Source organism: Pleurodeles waltl, chromosome 8 (genome assembly GCF_031143425.1).
Source record: "Pleurodeles waltl isolate 20211129_DDA chromosome 8, aPleWal1.hap1.20221129, whole genome shotgun sequence".
In the NCBI taxonomy this organism is placed as follows: domain Eukaryota; kingdom Metazoa; phylum Chordata; class Amphibia; order Caudata; family Salamandridae; genus Pleurodeles; species Pleurodeles waltl.
In genome coordinates, this window is record NC_090447.1 from 1385905029 (window position 1) to 1385927272 (window position 22244).

The 22244-nt window shown below is 42.5% G+C and overlaps 1 protein-coding gene across 1 annotated transcript in view; it reads right to left on the reverse strand.

Moving 5' to 3' along the window:
* PIWIL4 (piwi like RNA-mediated gene silencing 4) overlaps window positions 1–22244 on the reverse strand; it is a 424835-nt gene that overhangs the window by 375593 nt on the left and 26998 nt on the right. Inside the window, exons 3-4 of the mRNA XM_069202421.1 lie at window positions 18196–18321; window positions 4072–4286 (exon numbers count right to left, since the gene is read on the reverse strand). Coding sequence (XP_069058522.1) covers window positions 4072–4286; window positions 18196–18321 — 341 coding nt within the window. The remainder of the gene's footprint in view (window positions 1–4071; window positions 4287–18195; window positions 18322–22244) is intronic.

A 22244-nucleotide genomic window follows, 5' to 3' on the forward strand; every position in this document is an offset into this window, starting at 1 on the left:
TGTGTGGGAGTTTGTAACACAGCCATCGCCTTGACTGTATCGGTGTCTTTCTTCATCTTGTCTAATGTTGTGTCTACCTGTGGTCTGAATAAATGTTCCTTATCAAAGGACATATAAAAAAGTGTCTGCTGGACCTCTGGTTTGAAATCAGAAAACTGAAGCCATGCGTGGCTTCTTAAGAGGATTTTTATATCCCTGGTCTGCTGCATCAAGGGTGCACTGTATGGAGTTGTTGGTGATAATTTGTCCTTCAATGACAAGTTGTTCCCCCTTTTGCTGTGTTTTTCTGGGAGGTACAGCAACAGTTCTTCCATTTCATCCCAATTCATCCAATCATAGCGGGCCAAAAAAGCCTGCGAATTGGGAATGTGCCAATGGTTGTGGCCTGCGCTGCCACCGTCTTCCCAAAAGGATCAATGTGTTTGCATTCCTATTCAGAAGGAGGAGAGTCCCCAGTGGCTTGACTATTTGCCCGTTTATGGTCTGTGGCGGCAACAAGAGTCAGGTGGAACTTGACTCCTAATAAAAAGAGGACCTGAGGGAGTCACCTTCTATTTTGTTTATCCACCCGGGATGTTATTACGCTAGAATGGACTGACTCCTTGAATATATCCTCAGTATGTCGCCTCATGCCAGGAAGCAGGGTGAGGAAATGGGTGTCCCTGTGGGTTGAAGAAAGGGTGTCACATAAAAATACCTGCTCTATGGGTTCCTAGAGATAACCTGCTGGCATGAGGTGGTAACTTCTGGAGGGAAGGAGCAAGCAGGATAAAGGTATGAATCATTGGGAGCAGTGAGATCCAGGTCACAAGCATCCCACAGGTCATTGTCATCTAATGGTCCCCCAAACTATCCAGTGTAAGAGTGTGAAGACCCTTGAGGAGTATCCTCAAGTGTGTCATGTGTAGGGGTTTTTGGTGGTGGAGTGTAAGCAGAGGAAGGAGGTGGAGGTGGTGGTGATGAAGGAGGACAAGGAGCAGGAGAAGGATAATAGGCCGGGCTGGTGGCCTTGTCCTTTGTCTTTTTACTTGGAGCGATAGGTATGTCCAAGGCCTCCTCAAAGTTAACTTCACCTTTGAAGGTGTAGAAGAGGCAGGAGTTCCAATAATGCAACCAATCTCTTCTTGGATGTATAGTTTTCTTTGCTTAGTGTTCATTTTCCGGAGGATCGGCTGGACAGGTGAAAGAGTGGTGGGGAATTCTGGCTGGAGTCTTTCGGCACCAAAGGATCCATCTTGTGAATTTTTGTCCGTGCCGAGGTCAAAGGAAGTGGCTGCCGGGTCACTGCCGAGGTTCGGATGGACAGCAAAATAGTTTCTCGGCCCAATAAGCCTGAGGTCGAAGCCAGGGATTAGCCTTTGCAGCAATCTTTGTCGCCGGGTCCCAAGGCAAGGCAGCTGAGGCAGCCTTTCAGTACTATAGCCAGGAGGAAGTGGTGATCCGGTGACCTACAGAATCATAGCAGGGACTTTTTGGAGGGCTTGGGTGGGAGAACTGGGGCCACAGTACACATGCACTGGGCAGAAGGTAATTCCTGCGTCTCGATACCGAGCTCCACATTTGAGTCAGAGCTATCTTCAATGGAGAAGGCTCCTTTCTCTTGAGTGTGTTCTTCCCCAAAGAGATCAGGGGTGTCAACCAAAGTTTTCTGTGCCATTTCAAGTCATCGAGCCCTCCGGTCCAGAAGAGTCTTTTTCGACCTGAATGACTTGCAAGCCTCGCAGTCGGCCGAGGTTGCACACAAGGTGTTGGTCAGTATGAGGATATTTTGCGAGGCAACGCAGACAAAAAATGAAAAGGTGTATGTTCCAACAGAAGAACATTTTGCTGATTTTCGCCGATGCCAGAAACACGCAGAAGGTGGGCCCGAGACAATGGCAATGCCCGAAAGGGAGATTGGTCGAAGCCCAAACCAATGAAATTTACAGGTGGCGCAGGAGTATAAATGTGCGATCGAAACAATACCATCGTAACAGTAAGAATAGGAGAGAACCGTACCGGAGTCGAAGACACAGAGTTGAGGAACAAACATCCAAACCTGAGAGTGAAGAGAAAACAATCTAACACAGGAGTCAATGCCCATGCGCAATATCACCGAGAAGAGGAGCCACTCAATCTTGTGATTCGAAAAGCTTTTTCAAAGAAAAACAACTTGCAACACTCCAGACTCAACAGTCGATGGCAGGATTAGGCTGAGCATGTGTATCTACAGCCACAAATGCCACATAACCTTTGCCTACCCATAGAAAGGTACCTTCACAATTTTTTTGTCCACAACATTGTTGATACAATATTTTGTCCCAACAATGTACAATGTTTTTTCCAAACACTGTTCAAAGTATGACTGGAACCAAAACACAGTCTTTTAAAAAGAACACAATGCAATATTCTGACTACCAGGCAGGAAACAGAGCACACAGCATACTTACAAAACAAATGTTGTAAACAGTAGAACGTTCTAGCAAATTTGGTCGGTCAATTGCCTTTCAGGAACTGATAGAGCTTGAAGAAGGCTGTGAGGGTACTGCCAGTCAGCAGCACTTGGAACTGGGCTCTGATATGACCACACCTTTAAAAAGAACATGGAGATCAGAAAGGTGTTGATAGTGTGTCTCAATCTTGGGGCAGGCACCTACCAGACACATGGAATAGGATCCTCGGGCACTCAATGTCCTAAAAAGACAATTATCGAACTGCCCATGGCCATAAACCATTGGTAGACACATTCCGCTGTAGCTGCCCTCTCCACAACCTGTCCCTGCAGAGTTGGCTATCGCTGAAGAGAGGCAGGATGACAAATGGAACCCAGATCCACCATAGACAGCGAAGATCAGGTCACAAAGTCCACCAACCGGTTATTGAGGGTAACTAGAATGGGATCCATATGTGCCTGTCCAAGACACTGGGGATGGGAGGGTGATCCCTCAAAATGTATATAGAATTAGATTCATCCTCAATGTCTTCTGTCTTCGCACTCAAAATAAGAGGTGAAAAGAGACCCAAGAGAACCTGAGTTGGTAGGGAGAGATTTCCTTTCTCAGATGAGTAGGTTGGTTATGTAGTACGTCATAGTAGAAAGGCAGGGTAAATACTACGACCTTCAGTGCAAGTAAGGAAAATAATGCAATCCGCAGTGATTGTTCATGTAGCACAGTTTACTCCAATTATTTTCATCAATTTCTTCACTTGAAGCCAATGAAATGGCCTTCAAGGCCCCACTCTTGCTCAAGGAGGTTGAATAAAAAGTGCATAGCATGGTACTTACCCACGTAAGCAAAGAGGAAAGCAGCTACACACAAAGTCAAGAGTTACATGAGTTCTTCAACCAATAGTATGATTCTGTTCTACACCTGTGCACATTCTCAAGAGTTTCCCACATCAACTAAATTACACAGTCAAGAAGTCTCCAGTAATTAGTTATCTGTTAATTTGAGCATGACCCCCTTCTCCAACAAAACATGGGCACAAATCATGAGAGGGTTGCAGAGGTGGCAAGTGTAGACTGGAAACTTTAGACATAAGTCAAACAGCTAGCAATTTGCCTCTGCAAACCATGTCAGAGGCCAATTGCCTTAAGGCTCACCACAAGTTCTGTACCAAAATTATACTCAAGGAAGACAGATGTATACGTTCTAACGTGACAAGAAAATCTGCAGTGCTTTGAAAGCTGATTGAATCCTGCCCCTGGGCTTACACTCACAAAAGGATGATTCAAGCCGCTGTCTTATCTGGAGGATAAATGCTAAGCTACATATCAGCATAGCAACCAAAGGAGGTAATGGTTTCACCTACTTTGGATAACATAGGGAAACAGTAGAACAATTAGCAATATCCAAGCAAGATTGTTTTAACTAGGATACTACTAATAGTATTAAAGGGGTCCAAGGACAACGTTACATCGTTGGATTCAGTGTTAAGAGGAAAACACAAGTTTGCTGACAAGCAACTGTTGACTCTTTGGTGCATGTGTGCTTTCAGTGTTAGCTTAATCATCTCCTAACATATCTGACATTTTAAAAAGCCAAACATTTTAGAAAAATATTCAAAGCTATTTCAGCAAATGAGTCCTACCTGCTTTTCAAGTTTTTGTGAAAGGAAAAGAATTGCTCCATCAAATGCTTTTGCTTTTCCTAAGAGGTCACTGTGGCTGTAAAGCAAAGCTGTCTTCAGACGCCGGGACTCCAATTCTGGACTGAAGGCCACATGATACTGGTACAGGTGCCACTGACCAGGCAATCCCAAGCCAAAGAGATTTGTGACAAGTCTCAAGGGAATTCCAGAGGTTCCTATAATATTAAAAATAAATGGGCCATGGTTTGATTAATTCGGGCTACTACATTACACAAAAATAAATGATTAAGCAGATCTTTCTCATGTTCTTACTCTGCTCTACCTAAAACATTGCAATGGCATTGGAAAAAGCAGGGATGTAAAACGGAAGAGTGTTTGCATGTCAGAAAGGTTGGGTATTAATGTGCATCTTCTTCAGATTCAGTTGCTTCCTTCCAAATGAGGCGGGGGTCGATAACATTTCATTACTTTACAATACTATCCCTATGATTTGAACATATGAAAGGTCTTCAGATTGAGCTACAACACAAGCTCTACCAGCTCTCAAAATCTGACCACTTCTAATTGATGTCTTCCAGGCAAAACAAGATTATAAATGTACGACCTCCTGAAAACAATACTAACATTTCAAATCTAGCTATTTATTTCCTGTTATAATTTTATGGAAAATGTTCTCCATGAAAGAACTTTCCGTACTACACACCCTATGAAAATGTGGAATATTAATGCACTTTCCACATTTTTGCAGCACTTGCACATTAATCCATTCTGGTTCAAGTTAGAGGTTTATTTAAGTGTAGGAAATTAATTTGCAATTGCGCATCATTTGAAGTGTACTAATTTGTCACTTGAATGTTTACTGAGCAATATATGTCGGTGCCAACTAGTGGTGGCCATTTGTCAAGTTTCAATGGTAAAGCAATTATGTTTTTGAGATTTTGCTTTATCAGGGACACGTAAAGCATGTGGGGTCAACATAGGCTAAAACCATCAAAAGTGTGGACTTTCAGTTTATCCATGTTTGACTTACCTACTTGAACTTGTCTCTGTTTGTCTTAAAACGATTTGAGTTAAATTACTGATTTTTGTGCTGCAATACATGTTTTGCTGGAGTTTTCATCCATTAACTGTTCATACAGAGTACCCAGCTTTTTCATCCCCCTAACTACTGACCATCAGTACACAATCTCTGATTGTGACAGGAATTTGTATTATACGATGTTGATAATGCTTAGTGGTGCTGTGTGGTTATCCACGAAAATGTATGAACTGTTCATTACTGCTCGACTTGCATTATAGTTAGTTGTTGGGGTGCATGTATGATGTTTGACAGTTCAGCTGTACTTCCAATAATAGCACTACATTGGATATCTTGAAATCCCATTAACAACAGTACCAACTCAGAGGAGGAGAAAGGGTGGTGTGAAATCTGCAGGAAAATACAGCATCCATTAGAAATATCATTCGAAAGGCAAGAAACTTTTTCTTCTGACAGATACTTTCACACAGGTATTTGACACCTCATGAGTGAGTCCCAAAGCATTACCATCCATAAGGTGGAAGTGAGTATTAGTGCTTAATTAAGGAAGTCATGCAGAACAACCTAGAAACGTATTAGGCACTGCACACCTTGGTGGTAATTCAATGATGCTTCACAAGAGCAGACCAAGTGGCTGCCTGACAAATACCGGCCATAAGGACGTCTTTGGTGAGTTCAGTCAAAGCTTCCAAAGCCCTCATGAAATGGGCACAAAAGCCAGCCATCATATGGGCCTTTCTTGATCAAGACACATCATATCTTAATGCAAAGGATACCCTGATGTTAGATCATGCACAAGATTACTGGTTTGCCCTTCAGTACTCCAGTAAACCGCACAAAGAGCTGATCATCCACCCAGATCAGTCATGGGCAGTTGAACTGGAATACAATCTATGCAGTTGATCTTTATTCTTTGGTTGGGTGGGGATGAAGAAAGAAGGATGGAAGTGTAATGAACTGGCCAACGTCAAAGGTCAACACAACCTTTGGTAGAAATGTAGGGTATGTGTATAGCAGTTGTTTATCTAGCTGGAACATAATTAAAGTTGGAACAACCGAAATGGACTGTGGTTCACTAACTGTGTGGGTTGATAGTCACCAAGAAAATAGTGTCAGTGTTCAAACTGGGCAACTGTGCATAGCTTCAAATGGAAAATGAGAACAAACGTTCTGTGAGTCTTCAGCCAAAATAGTAAAGCATGAATTGAATAAAAACACACCAAGCCTTTCTGGGTGCACAAAAGTATATTACTGTTATATCCTTTTCATTAATGACATACTTTGCAAGAAGGGGCAGATGGCACATTCACTAAGGAAAAACTTTCCCTATGGGCAGTTTCTATGGGTCAGATGATGTTGTAGTCAAAATACTTGACTACTTTAGGGAGGCAGAAAACATCAGCATCAAACTGATTGAGAGGTGTAACCCTGAGAAAATAACATAAAAAACCTTAAAATGTGCTTGGTACCATGGAAGAGAATCACTTCTGACCCCTAGAGTTAGAAACAATGTTAAGTTACACATGAATATGATCTATATCTAAAACTCAGTCAGTAATTATCTCAAGAAATTGGTATCTAAACGTAATAGAAGCATAAGAGACCATGTGATGAAGGCATGCAGAGAATCAAAGAAGACAGAAACCCTAAATCAGGCTTCTCCAACGAATAGCTCGTGAGCTACTGGTAGCTCACCAGCTACCTGTAAGTAGCTCTCCTGTATGCAACCCAGTGCACTAAATTAGAAGCTTTTACTTGGTTGGATTAATATACATATATCAGAATGGAAAAGTATGTATTTTAAACTAAAATGTCTGTAAATATATTTAAAGCTGATATCTGAGTTATAAAAATCAAACAATGTTGTGAAGAATATTACTATATTATTAACTTAGTGCTGGGGCACTGCAGCTATGGCTGTTATGTATTATCCATGAAGAGGCATCTCACATTGACAAAGCATTTGTTTACATTGTGGATGGCAATTGTGCCTGATGCATGAAGGGGATCACTGCTTGTAATCATGCATATGGTGGCCACTAACGAAATCTTGTCTGATGTAGTTACTACTACATCTCTAAGAATATTAGTAGCTCGGGAGGATTTTTGTCAAACAGAAGTAGCTTTCATTACAGAAAAGGTTGGCGACCCCTGTCCTAAATGCAGTCTGCAGACTAGCTCCAGTGAGACAGCACTTTAGATGTGGAAAGTGTCTGACTTGTAGCTTCACAAACGACCCCAATGTAAAAGATGTGGCACAATGAGAATTCAATTATTGTCACATTCAAACTATAATAGTAAAAACATAATTTATGTGATAATAAGTCCATGTGTCCTCATGCATGCTGGGCAACGTCACAGACGGTAAAGCTAACGATGTTTTGAATTCCGGAGTCACATATGATGCAAGATTGAAGGCACATAGGACCAGGTGTATGAAAATATTTTGCACTCGCAAACGGTAAAATCGGCCGTTTGCGAGTGCAAAATAGTGGTCTGCAATGCATGAAAGGCATTCGCAGACCACAAAGTAGAAATCGCTAAAATTGCGATTTTTAGCGTCGCGACCTGGATTTAGCAAATCGCAATTTGCGATTCGCAAAATCCAGGTCACAAGAAAATGCTGCAAAAAATCGCAAATTGCGATTTTTCGCAGAATGGCATTTTGCACATGCAAAATACCATGATCTGCAACCAGGTGGTAACCTGGTGCAAAATTTAAAAGTGCAGTAAAACTGCATTTTTAAATTGAACATGTAAAGCACACATGCCCTTTTGGCATGTGTGTACCTTACATGTTAAAAAAAAAAGAAAATTGGGGTGCAGAAGAGGGGGCCTTAGGCCCCCAGCACCCTGGCCTTTTGCATTTCCAAAATTGCGATTTCTGGTTCAGAAATCGCAATTTTGGAAATGCTAAAATTTCGCAGCTATGGGCCATCAGGCCCATAGCTGCGAATGGGGCCGGTATTGCAATTTGCGATTCGGTATTAGCATTTGCGATTTTTAAGAAATCACTATTACCGATTCGCAAATGTGATACATGGCCCTTTGCGAGTCGGTAATAGCGATTTCTTAAAAATCGCTATTACCGAATCGCAATGGGCCGTGATGATACATCTGGCCCTTAGTGAAACATTTCATGAAAGCACAACATACTGAGAATAATCTACAATGGTATGTGCTGGAAGCTGAGAAAACAACACTAGAGGAGATAACCTGAACATGTTACTATCGCTCAGAAAAATATCAATGGATCTACCACCTCCAAAGCACAAAAGCTGGACTCAATGACAAATGTGAATTAAGAAGTGTGAAAGCATCTCTGAACTGATTGACATACCTTAATGGAATCTGAACATTGTTGATTGAAATATGAGATGCAATACATGATAAGAGTGGTGCTTACATACTTACAGTTCTGTATAAATGTAAAGTGTAAGTTAATTTATATTATGTGTACTACCTCATTGTACTGCATTATACTGGAATACGGTCTCTCTTAAATTGAGTTGAACTTCAACAACAGATTGTAACATCTTTCAACGGTTTCATTGAATATTTCAGCCTATATAAATATACAAATTTATTGATCTATCTACAAAGGGGTTTACCAGAACTGAATTGGCACAGTGCGCAGTTGAACATGATTTTCATTTTCAGACACAACAGGATTGTGCTTACAGTTTTAAAGTGTCTGAATGGTATAGGCACGTATTTGATTGAGACAGGACTGGCAACCCCTAAAAAATTGCTGAAATGTTTTTTAATTTTACAACCTCGAATTCCCCCCAACCCCTGCTCTCCTTGCAATGGTTTATCTAAGAAGGACACCACATTGGGTGAGTGCGGTCTAGTGTTTTAAGCAGGAAGAGATAAGAGCATCGCGGATAGGAGCTCTTTTTGCGGTTTTGACTATTTATACGGGAACTGCGTCTATTACTTTTGGAGCAGTTTGCAGGCAGACCCATTTGAGAATTGGAGACCTGGAAGTTTGTTGAAAAGTTAGGTAAGGGTTGTGGTGCCCGATGTACTGCAAAAGGGAATCTTTTGGAAATGTTTGTGTTTATTCAGGCACAGCGCTTGAATCCTTTAGTGTATGTAAATTCTATAAAAACGATGATGGAAGCTATGTCGCATTCCAGGTAGTAACCTTGCGTTTTGGGTAATACTGTGGCAGTAGATTTATTTTCATTCCGCCCTAGTATTGCCTTTGACAGATTTATTGTTCAGACTTACAGCATAGTTAAAAAACAATTGTCGGATGAGAGTTATGTTTTATTAATTTTGGTACACCTAGGGCCTGATTTAGATCTCGATGGATGGAATAATCTGTCACAAACGTGACGGATAGCCTACCTGCAGTATTACGATATCCATAGGATATAATGCAAGTTTGTGATGGAGTATTCCCCTCTGCCAAGATCTAAATCAGACCATTAGTCTGAATGATGAATGGAAGACAGTGTTAGTTTGATGCTATTAAAGCAGGATGCACTGTAGCTAAAATTTGGCTTGGTGATCGTAATAGTGTGATGCTAGTAGAGTGGGATACACTGTAGTGAACATCTTGTTATTTAGTCCACTGGATCATGTAGTCGTAGGAGCATAGCTGGTGGTTCGTCACATTCACGAGCTACAGAGCAGACTTAAAGCCCAGAACAGGGTGGTACGCTGTCTTTTTACAATAAATGACAGTTGATCATATGCATCAAGCACATACTTTCCTGCCTATTGTAGGATGCGTACTACTATTTGCAGTGAACTTGCAGCACTACATTGATGCTTATGGGTTTATGGGTTAGCCCGGAACGGGTGCAAATGGTGGGAGAGCTGGAGAGGACTGGCTTTTCAGGTGCCAGATCTGGTGGCCAAGATGGGACTGGGGCACCGTCTCGGATGAGATGCCAGAGGCCCTGCTAGGTGGTCCCCTGGTAACCCCACTACCCCACTCACTAAACCTTGCTATAATCTTTATCCTATGGCTTAGAAGCAACATGCTTTGTTGGCTCTGATGGTTTGTATGGCACTGCTCAAGTGAAATGGAGTGGTGGAAAATGACATACACTTGTGATGGAGCTGGGATGTTCACAGAATACTTTGGGTATCATTAATGGTTGTCATGTGCTACCCCACATTATCCACTGGAATAATTTTACTGTTTGCTATGTTTTCTCTGATTTGTGGGCGTTCACAGCACAGTTGTGTGCCGGCCTGGGGAGGGGTGTTTAAGAGAATTGTTTTATTTGCTCATGAGTGTATGAAGTTAAGACAGACAGCTCGCCCCTAGACCCCCTACACCCCGACTGCGCAGGGAACATAAATGAATGATAAATATATTACCCCACCTTGTTATAAATTGCTCACATCAGATGTGAGAGGTATGAGTTCATACGTCAAGTGTCACAGGGTCTATGCCTACCTCCGGAGATGGCATGTGCATTTTGCCTGTTTCCAGAGACGCTCCTCACAGAGCCAGAACTTTCTAAAATGTGTAGGCGATGGAGGGGCAGTGCCTATGCAATGTCCTTTTCGGGCTTCACTGGAGTAGGGGAGTACTAGTGGGGGTTGCCCAGTGAGTCCCCTTCAAGGTCGCATACAGCAAGAAAGACATAGAGGGCCACTTTGTGATTGTGGGTGTCACACTAGATGGGCTACCACTGACGCTGGTCGTGCTGTATGCCCCAAACACAGGACAGGAAGGCTTTTTTGCAACCCTGACACCCAAACTGTTGGAGGATCCTGCACCCCACTACTTGCTTCATAGATTTTAAGGGGGTCATGAACCCACCAATAGATAGAACTACCCACCCCCCCGCCTACTCTCAGGAGCACAAGCACACATGGTCTCACAACATTTACGAACATGGGCACATAACATGCGACTGGGGGACATTTGGAGATTGCTACACCCTATGGACAGGGAATATTCCCATAATTCACCAGTACACGTACTACATACTTCAGACGAGATATGATGTTTGGCTCACCCACACTGATTCCACAGAGCACGCATGCAGAATATTTGAGGCACACCAGCTCAGACCATAATCCATTACTGATATCATTCACATGGGGCAGATCCAGACATAATATCCCCACTTGGCCACTGCCTACACCACATACGAGAAGACATAAAGAGGTATTTCTGGGATGACGAGGGAATAGCCTCTGGGACATTGGCTGAATGGGATGCACTTGAAGTAGTCCTCCAAGGGCTGTGCTTATAAACAGTATATAGGATGCAGAAGGGCCTCACATCGGAAACAATAGCGACAGGAGATTGTATCAGAGCACTTGAGAGAAGGGCACAACAACCCAGACTTGTAATCAAGAGTTGCAGGACTTGTGGAAAGACTACAGAGCCCTGTCTTGATGCATAGTGAACTCACACCCTGAAATCAAAGAAGTCTTTAAGGAGTAATATAAGGGGCTCTATGCAGAGAATGTGTGGATAACAGAGGACGCAGCTGCTGCGTATTTAGGAGGGTACAGATTACCAAGATCAACCCACTGCAATGGCAAGAACTAGATAGTCTTCTGACTTTGGAAGAAGTCAAGGGGGCGATAGAGCACATGGTATGTGGAAAGGTACTGGGGACCAATGATTTCCCCAATTGAGTTCTATGCCTACTACAAGACCTTGTTAGCACCTAAATTACTGAAAGTGTATGAGGAAGCACTAGCCTACGAATGTCTTCCATCCTCCATGATGTAGGCGGTGATAGTTGTGCTCTATAAACCTGGGTGTGACCACTGAATATGCCGTCCTATCATCCCCTGTAACTACTCAAACGAGATTGTAACATAGTCTGGAAGATTTTGACCACCAAACTGACAGAGGTGGTAGGGGCACTAGTACATCCGGACCAGAAAGTTTTATTCCGGGGAGAACCACGTTCATCAATCTTAGACAGCTCTTTTACACCATGGACTAGACGAGACGTAGGGGGCAGAAGGATGGGTAGCATCCCTAGACGTGGAGAAGGCTTTTGATACCCTTGGGTGCCCTTAACTAATGGCAGTCCTGCGGCAGATGGGTATGGGTACACTCTTCTTCAGGTGGGTGGCACTTTTATCTTGCTGTTTGTTCCGGTGATGGAACAGTTGCCCTGTCAATTGAGCATCTGTGCACCGCAGTGGGTCTTGGTAGTCCAGGGACAACCGCAGGTGTTTTCCCTGTACACTGACGACACGCTTGTGTACTTGAAGGGAGAACATAATGTGCTACCAAAGATCATGTCCAAGTTAAAAGACTTTGTGCACATGTCAGGCCTCTGTATTAACTGGGACAAGTCTTGCTTGTTCCTTCTAACACCACTGTCAGACATTCAGAGAGCAGCACTGACAGACACAGGGCTGCCCTGGCAGTCTGACACCCTGAAGTACCTAGAGATCAGCTGTACCTTGAGGCGACTACCTGGACTGAAGGGAACCTAAGTAAAGCACTGGCATCTATTTGCCGCTGCGTCCCTTTTGGAGCAGGCTACCACTGTCAAGAATGGGTAGGGTTGCAGTGTCTGAAATACTGGTTCTACCCAAGTTCCTTTACTTTTTCACATCCATTCTAATGGTCCTGAAGCAGTCCTTCTTACAAGAGTTGCAGAGTCTGCTGACACAACTAATATGGGGTAAAGGTAGACACTGACTAGCTCTCAGTAAATATATGCGCCAATAGAGGATGGCGGGTTGGGTGCCCCATGCTACAAGCTGTACAACACGGGCACACGGCTGCAGTGGCCATGCAATCGCTGGCCCAGGCACCACAGCTGGAACATCTGAATGTGATCCATGATCTAGGCGGACGGCCCCTTCTACACAGATTTATGGACGTCACTGCTCCCGTAGGGACAGACGGTATACTATTGCGAGTTGCTGTGCAGATATGGATGCGCTATATCTGCAGCAACGCAAGGGCTACACCCTTTGCCCACAGCCTCCCGCTGTGAGCAATGCCAGAATGTGCAGGTTTACGAGGGAAAACCAGGACCAGAGACTGGGAGGAGATAGGGATTTGAACATGCGCAGATATGATGACCGATGAGGGGATGCGCACATCTGAGGACCTGACAGATGAATATGGGTAACAGCAGGAACAGTTCCTGTTTTTTTCTGCCCTTACGGGTGTGATGAGGTGGACTTCGGGTTTTGTCAAGGGCAGTCTCCCTTTGAGGACCCCACTAGACACGGTATTAAACAGGGGTGGGATTGCTTTGGGCCATAACTCATCTCTTCGCTGCAGTGCACAGTCACTCCACAAGGGATATTGACAATGACAGACTGGTGGGAGAACGCACTGAATGTTGACATCCTGGTTAAGGTGTGGGCCTACAGTCGGTTAGGCAAGTGTCTCGAAAAGCACGTTTTTGCCCGTTAGTTTTATTTCTTGCACCATGCATATCTGATGCCAAGGAAGAGTGGGCAAATGTACCCTTTGGCAATTAGTAGGTGCCCCAGATATGGTGAGGAGGAGAAAGACTTTGTGCATATGATATGGTTGTATGCAGTGCTATCACCCTTCTGACAGCAGGTCGCACAGGGAGTGATGGAGGTGACAGACACAGTTTGTTTCCTCTTGACCCATTGCTGTATATTCTTGACATAGGTAGTGCTACCAGAAAAATGAGAGGCCTAATATGGTTTCAGAACTTAGCATTGATTTTCGCGAAGTGCTGCATCACAATGACGTGGAAGTCACCTACAGCACAATTGCTCCAAAGATGGCATGCCAACTTGTGCAAATGGGCTACGGATGAACTGACAGCCCACAGGAGGCTGCGCAACAGAGGACAAAGAGAGGACCTACTACTTAGATGGGATGCCCACTCAGAGAAACTAGAGGTAAATTCGGATGACCATCCCCCGTGAAAAGAGTGGGACCCGGTGCACTTGATTAACACGAGGGGAACACTACTCACCAAACTGAAATTTTAACACCTGCAGGTATGTGGAAAGGCAGACTAGGAGTGGATGAGGGTGGACAGGGCTTGGACCACATAGAATGATTGGGGCAAGGTCCTACTGACCTTAGAATGAAACAGTAAGGAGGATCTGGAGGTTACAGTGGGAGGAATGGAACCAATGCAGAGTTAGCCACGCACACATGTGATTAGGTTGTTGTTCTGATGTGTTATTTGATGTATCATGTATACTGAACTATCATGCTGTAGATGGCTCCCTCACTTTCCTGCAGGGTATTGTTATAGTTCTATACTATCTGTGGGTTATGCTTTATGCTTGGAAAATCAATAAACATTTGAGAACAAACATTTGCAATGCAATGGGTCTCGCATTTGCTCAACTTAGAGCTATTAGCATAGTAAAGTCCTAACCGGACTTCTATTGCTACATAAAATGAAAATGAAAAATAATACAGTTTCACATAAGCGGCCCGATTTAAAGTGCCAAGGCATGAGCGTGAAGGAACACACACAATGAAACAGAAGTTCGCTTGCAGTCAAATGTATCGGCAAATGTGCAGCGAAATCGCGCTGCGGAGGAAATAAAATGAAAAAGTAGTCCAGAAACTATGCTGAAAACATGGAGCCTCGTATGTTTTCTGTATTTGGCTGGTGCGCTCGAGGAGGGCTAAACATCAGAAAAGGCATGCCTTTCACAAATAAAATCAAATGATTTTTAAAAGGCAAACCCACGAACCAACGAAACTGATGGGCATGCAGTGGGCCTGGTTAAAAGCCCACAGTGAGATTACAGACCCTAAAAAGGGGATACACCTATGGCACAGAGTCCAGCACTGAAGGAGGCACTGCCTCTTTTGAATGCAACGCTGAAGAGAGAGCCTGTGGAGGCACCAAGTTGGGTGGTGTCAGGCTGGAGCTACCAGCAAAGCAAAACTTGCAGGGACTGTCCTACTGCTGGCAAGCTGTCGAGAAGGAAGCACGGCCATCCTGATTATGGCCAGCTTGGCCTGTCAAAAGTCCTTCACTTGCACGTGGCTAGAAAATGAAATCAGGCATTTTTGTTTCATCTTATCCAACACTGGACCCGGCACATAAAATAAGGAGACTGTCATTGGGGATAGAGTAAAATATCCAAACCATTCCAGAGGTGATACTGTTTTGTCGAACAGGACCTCTCCTTCCTATGGGATTTGCTATGTTTTTTATTGGGAAGACCTTCTGGGCAGTCAGAAGACTTCCCAGTTAGAGAAAGGTGCAATTCTGCAGTGTCTCTATGGGTTTGGCCATAACATAAGTTGGTGTGTTGTTCCGAATAGGACATTTTCTCTCAGCATCTTCATAGATATTTAGGAAAAAGACATTTGACCTAGTGATTGTCAAAAGCTTACGAATTTCACCCACGGCATCAACAGAGCTCCGAACCCCCATCAATAAGGCATAACAAAGCCAGACTTCATGCAGAATGCTGGTCAGTGCCTTATTTATCCCGATGTCATATCCTGGACAGATGAATTCACGGTGATGCTGCATGGTGATGCACAGCAGTGCTGGAGAGCTGTTGCTGGTGAAAGTTTTCTGGATCCAAACTGGAGGATATTTATTAAGTGGAAAATCTGAAACTCTGCAGTGAGAAATATGTCAAAAGAAGTAACATTGAGGACTGCTAGTTTAGTTGAAGGGGACCTGAGAGACGACATTCTTGATAGTCATATTTTAAGTTTCATCCATAAAAATCTCATACGTGAGTGCAAATACACAAATTGGTTTGTGACCTCACTTTAGTATATCAGAACCCAAGATCTCACCAGCAGTTGAAGGATACGTGGAGAATGCCCCACTAATCATGAGCTCATGTTCTATACATTTCTGCACCATGGCTATGCTAAAATATTGACACCCTTAAAATTAAAAGTCTAGTATCAGGACAATGCACGTAGGCGTACTGCATGACCCAGAATTTCTCCAGATTATTTTGTTGATTCCTGGAAGAAAATGTAAACATTTGTTCTCCTAGCCAGTGTTATCAGACAGTTAGAAAGCGAAACCGAGAGGTGTAATTATCAAGATCGTGATTTGGTTCATGCAAACAAATTTACCAATGTAGCACAAATTAAATCAGAATACAGCATTAAACATTTGGTATTTTAATCAAAAGCCAAAAAAGTTAATTTTTTAATAGACTAAGGAGATGATTTGTTATTGTATAATAATGAGATCACAAAGCCTGCAACTGACAAAATCAAAGGCACTGCAACAGAAAAATGCACAATGTAATGAATACGGTAAGTAATTTTGCAAAACACCCTTTCTGAATCAACGCATTTTGGGGCTGATTCTGAATTAAGAGCAAGTGTGAAAGGAGCATCTCCTCATAACTGCGATGCATAATGAAGTGTATCGCTGGTTTGAGACCTACAACTGCAGTCACTGATCTAACAGCAGCATCAGAGTTAGTGTGCTATCTGATCGCGCACAGGAAGTGGTCCTTTAATGAATCCAGTCTGGTGGCCTCAGGAAAGGGGTGGGTGGGGGAGAAGAAAGCACTAGTCCAGGAAACCAGGACCTGCACTCTCCCCCACCCCCTTTAAGGGATTGGGACAGCTTTAAAAAATAATAATGTATCCTGCTTGAGAACACAAATGTAGTAAAGGAGCCCTGCTGTCTGCCACCCCTGCTTTTGCAGCTAATCGAATAGAGAGTTGCAATGGCAACTTGTCTGATGGTAGTCATTAGGCAGGTAGTGTTGCGGACCTATGCACATGCAATTAGCAAATCTTGGTGTGCAAACAGGGACTAGTACATCAGGATGTATGAAACCTCAAATATGAACATAAATGTCTAGTAAGCTAGAGAGTCAGAATGTGGATTCATATCCAAAAAACAAAACAATACTGCCTATCCAAGACTAGTTCTAGCTAATTATTCAAAGCAGAAAAATAGAAATTGCAAGTTCCTGCCATTGGAGCTAAACATGAACCCTTACACATAAAACATATCCAGATAACTTCTTCCTTCAAGGACTACTGTGCCTCCTTGCATTCACCAGAGAAGGAAGTACACTCAGCACTACATGAAGAATACTTTAGTGTACTTGACGTCACATGCCTCAACGAGAATCACAAGTGCCTTTCAAATAAACCTGTTCAGCAATAAATAACTAAAGCTACTATGGGCCTACCCATGGGAAAACCCCTGATGGATTAATATATTTTTGGGAAAGCTATGTAAAGATAATACACATTCTATTATTTTATCCTATTAGACCTGTTTTCAACACTTTGCAAGCTCAGACAAATTGGGGGTTTGGTAGTGGAAAAAGCTAGATACCTATATCCTAGAAGAACATCGAGTGTAAGGTCTATGCTAAAAATCTAGCACTTAAGACTACAAACTAATATAGATATTTTCAGTCATCCAGTACTGACAAGATTTCAGAAACAAAGGTATTCCAGAGATGACACCAGACTAATTTGCTGTATTATTGATAAAAGCAAAGCATTAGAGAGCCCCGTGGCTGTAATATCACTGGATGAAGAGAAGGCCAGTGATATCAGTGTAAATCTGTTCTAATCACGTAACGGATCACAAATTCAATCAAGTAGTGCTTTCCTTGTCTTTGTCCATCCACTCATGTTGACGATTACACACTTGGCCTTACTTTTAAAAGGGTCAGAAGGTGTGTTTGTGAAGATCTAGGTTGACAGGTAGGGGTTAGAAAGATTTTGAATTGTTTTTGTATGTAAACAAAGCATCTATTGTTCCACTAAAATTTGTGTTTCAAAGGAAAAAGTAGCCCAATATTTGTTAACACCCACTAACACAATGAAATACAGCCTGACTACTGAGACGTTTGGATAATTTAAGGGTAATACATGACTAGATTATGATTGAACGAAAATTCAAACTTATTTCCTCTCATGTCATCCCACTCATTTCCAACAGCAAATGATGAACTGGCCAATCTGATCATCCAGTTTCCACATTCCAGCAATGAAAGTAGAGCCTGCACTGTCAGAGAGGGACATTGAGAACTATGAGCAATATCTTCCATTAACCAGTCCAAACTGAATGCTACATATACCACTAACACAAAGGCCAGATGGCAAGAGTTTGCCTGGTCGGGACATTGCAGTTGTGGCTTTAATGGAGTAAATTAAATTACAGTACCTGTTTTGGAGTCCTTTACATGGGACATGGTCTCTCTGGTATTTATTCCAAGATCATGAAGGTTGCGACCCATCTTTCCACCTCGCTCTGCAAAGGATCGCCTTCCATCACCAGCAGACAAGCCACCTAAGCAAATAGTATGATCAGTTAGAGGGGTCAATAGATAAGCAGTTTAACTAAAATTAGAACATTGGAGTGTTGGGAGCTCCATTGCAGACAATGGAGTGCTCCGGTCTTTTACTGTCTGGTAAAAGCCCAGAACGTCAACATTCCAATGTTCTCTATGTTCACAGCATAATCTGTGAACAAAGCCTCATGGAGCCTATAGAGATTTTAATCCCCTCGGGCTTCGTGAGGAATTTGTTTTATTTGATAGAACATTCTGCCCTCTAGTGGCAGAATGTTCTAATAGCCTTAGAACCCGCCGTAGCTGGCTCTACCAGCCATTAAAGGCCCTTTCCCTTGCTAACGCGGGAGCGGGTCTTTAATGGCCGGTAGAACCCGCTATAGCGGGTTCTAAGTCTATAATGAAAGGCAATGAGAAGGGAACAAATATCTTTAAAAAATCAAAACACTAATTTCTTCACACAAATTCTCTAAGGTTTATATTCATTATTTACCTTCCCAAATCCGTGTTTCTTTACATCATGAGTACCTAATTCACCACTTATATTCTTAACACAATTGCAGGAGTAAAACCAAGGAGGAATGGTGCATAAGCTCAAAATACCTCCTGGGTATTGGAAAATGTTCTTTTACCCCAAGGTGCTTAGCCAGACATAGCTTCAAAGGAATATGCTGTAACCATGCAAGAACCCGTACATTCACACAGACAGAAGCAAAAAAACAATTGGTATCATAAACAGAAAAGCAAACACAGAGTTCATACATTTTTATCCTCTATCTGCTAAAAAAAAAAGGTACCAGCAAGAGTAGTCGAACAGGATGCAACTATTCAATATATACTCACTCAACTTTAATGACTCAAAGTATTAGGGGAATGTCTGCAACTGAGTCCTGTCACATGTGCAGTTTGCGTACTATCTTTCTCACTTATTCATGTAAATTTTAGCTTCTCACACTGCGGCCAGTGAGAGCAGTGACACAATGTCAATTCTCAGGTTTCACTTGCTCAGGGAAGAACATTTGGATTTCAAGGAACACTGTCGGACAGCTGAGTGTCCGGCTCATGAACTCGGAACAACGACTCTACAAAATGTACCATTGTTGAACTAAGCACTTCTAGAAGAGGATTTGGGGTTTACAATTCTATCAAGCCAATGTTAACCCTCAATTAAATGTAATTCTGAATATAATTAGATTTCTAAATGAGCCTATGTGAATGTTTCGTACATTTTAACTATAACCACCTTTTCTCTTGTATGATACAGATTAGTTTAAAATGCAGAGTTGTTGATTTATTAATAGAGCAAAACATTTTAATGCATAATATTCAAACTCACATTAGCTTTTCCAGAACTAGTCTGCAGACATCTTTTTGAAATAGAATTCAGGTTTAAATAGTTAGCATGCATTCAGATACCCGGAATCGCAAACCTGTTGAGATCTGATAGGCCGACTCCACAAGAATGTTTTTTCTTTACTTTCAGCTCGAAAAGGGGTTTAGCCATGAAGCAAGTGTGGGTTTGGCTGCTTTTGTTGGGAGTTAGGAATTCATTGCTCATAATGGCCTCTTTGTGGAATCTGATCTGCACACTTATATGGTTCTTCACACAATACCGTCCCTTGATTGATTCTCTAATTGCAAGTTTACTCTAGGGTTACAAAGAAACCTTGCAAACTACCTGGACAAAAGAGCTTAGCTAATAACTGTAAAAATACAATAATGGAAATTAGCTGTCCATTTCTGAGATAAGAGAGGAAAGTAAATGGCATTTGACAACTTCCAATGGCTTTATTACAAATTCCATGTGTTAGTCTGTAGTAAAGGATGAGTTTTCCAAATCTCTGATCCTAACGGTGTTCACAATTATAAGAGATTGATCATCTTAAATAATAGAATAGGCTGCAGCCTCTGCTCACCTTAAAAACGTGGGACGGAAATACTTCATTAAGAAACCCTGAACTGGAATATAAATTAAGAAGCAAAAATACAGTATTTGGGTACATCATTACAGAATATACAAAAATCAGAAGAGTCATGCTTATGCATTTTAATTTGCTTATAGTATTAGAATTGCATTTCTTTCCACTGCTATATTATTTGGGGAACAGTTTAATAAACTGCCAGCATGTTGATGTCTATTTTTTAGGTAATCTTTTGGAGAAACAGCTATCAGACTGGAAAAATTAAAACGGAGTACCCCCTGACTATCTATGCAACCTTCACTATTGTATATGACCCACCATCCTCCAGAGAAATTTGCGAATACCTGGGTTTTATTCGCTGAAGTCTCGATTGAGGATGAGACCAAAGGACCAACTTCTTAAATCGGATACTGTCTCAAAGAAATAATAGTTTCTGTGGTAAATTACAGGATCCACTTGATAAGCATTCCTCCAACAAAATATAAACAAGGTCAACCTGTCAGTCACTCTCCATTTTCAGCTCGGACAGCCGGGAGTGAGACATGCGCGATTTGCACAGACTCCTGGCTGCCTGAGCTGATTTTTGCTGGGCTGAGGAGGTCACAGCTCCTGTGGGCGTGACCTCCTCGGCTCAGCAAAGGTGCCTCAAGGCCCTCCCCTGGGTGACGAGGAAAGCGTCACCCATTGACACTCGCCCTGGGCGCTTCAGGTTTAAGCCCTGAAGCGCCCAGGGTGAGTGTCAATCAGTGACACCTCGTCACAGAATGGGGTGGGCTCAGTAGTCTCACTGACCCCATCCCACTCTGTGACGAGGCTGGGACTGCTGCCTTCCCTCATCGGCTGACCTAAGGTTGGCTAAGATCAGCAAATGAGGGAAGGAAGCAGTCCCAACCCTCCTGGGACCTCGAGGCTGAAGGTAAGTGTGTGTGTGTGTGTGTGTGTGTGTGTGTGTGATGTTTTAAAATGAATGTTTGGTGCATGAGTGCATGTTTGAATATTATGAGTGTTAATGGATGTGCGTGCGTACGTGTGTGAAAGAATGAGTATGTGTGTGTGATGTTTTAAAATGAATGTTTGGTGCGTGCGTGCATGTTTGAAAGGTATGAGTGTTGTTAATGGATGTGCGTGCGTGCGTGTGTGTGTGAAAGAATGAGTGTGTGTGAACTTTTAAAATGAATGTTTGGTGCGTGCGGGCATGTTTGAATGTTATGAGTGTTAATGGATGTGCGTGTGTGCATGTCTGTGTGTGAAAGAATGAGTGTGTGTGCTTCCCGCCCGCCCCCTCCTAAAGCTGTCGCCCGCCACTGGAGTAGGGAGGCTGGAAACTGGACCATATAACCTCCTGGTCCCTCTCATGGTTAGATATGACACTGATTACCCCTGACATGGTCCTGATATGTATGCTGTGCATAGATGGACTATATTAAGTTAAAATCTTACCTATGTAAATGGGGCTAATTGATTATGCATATAGACGGACTCTAGGGTCGGCCGGTTGGATTAGGGTTAGTTAGCATAATGTTGTTTGAACCTCTGATGTATACCAGGGGCAAAGACATTCACCGACCAAAAAAACAGTGTTTCTTTGCTAACTACGAAAGGAAATAAGGAAAAATGAATAGACTAATGTAAAGAAAAATTAACCAAAGGCCAGCCTTAAACAACTTCCTACGAAAATAAACCAGTCTGCACAAACATAGATCCGAAGCAATGTGTTTTATTATGTAAATCTAAACTTGACCTCCAATATGCTACTTTATTGTCGTACTGAACAAAAACATTATTTCTACATAATAATAATAATAGCGGTAAGCATAATTTATGTTATTTGCATAAATATGCAAAATTTCAGGAAAAATATGCAGAATTACGTGCTATTTAGCAACACAGAAATCTGCCACTTATTGCTATATTTTAGTGCGAAATGTGTCCTCGCATCAATTTTTGACTTAAGGACGCAATTCACAGTAAAAAAAAGAATGGAAAAACACAAGTGGCCT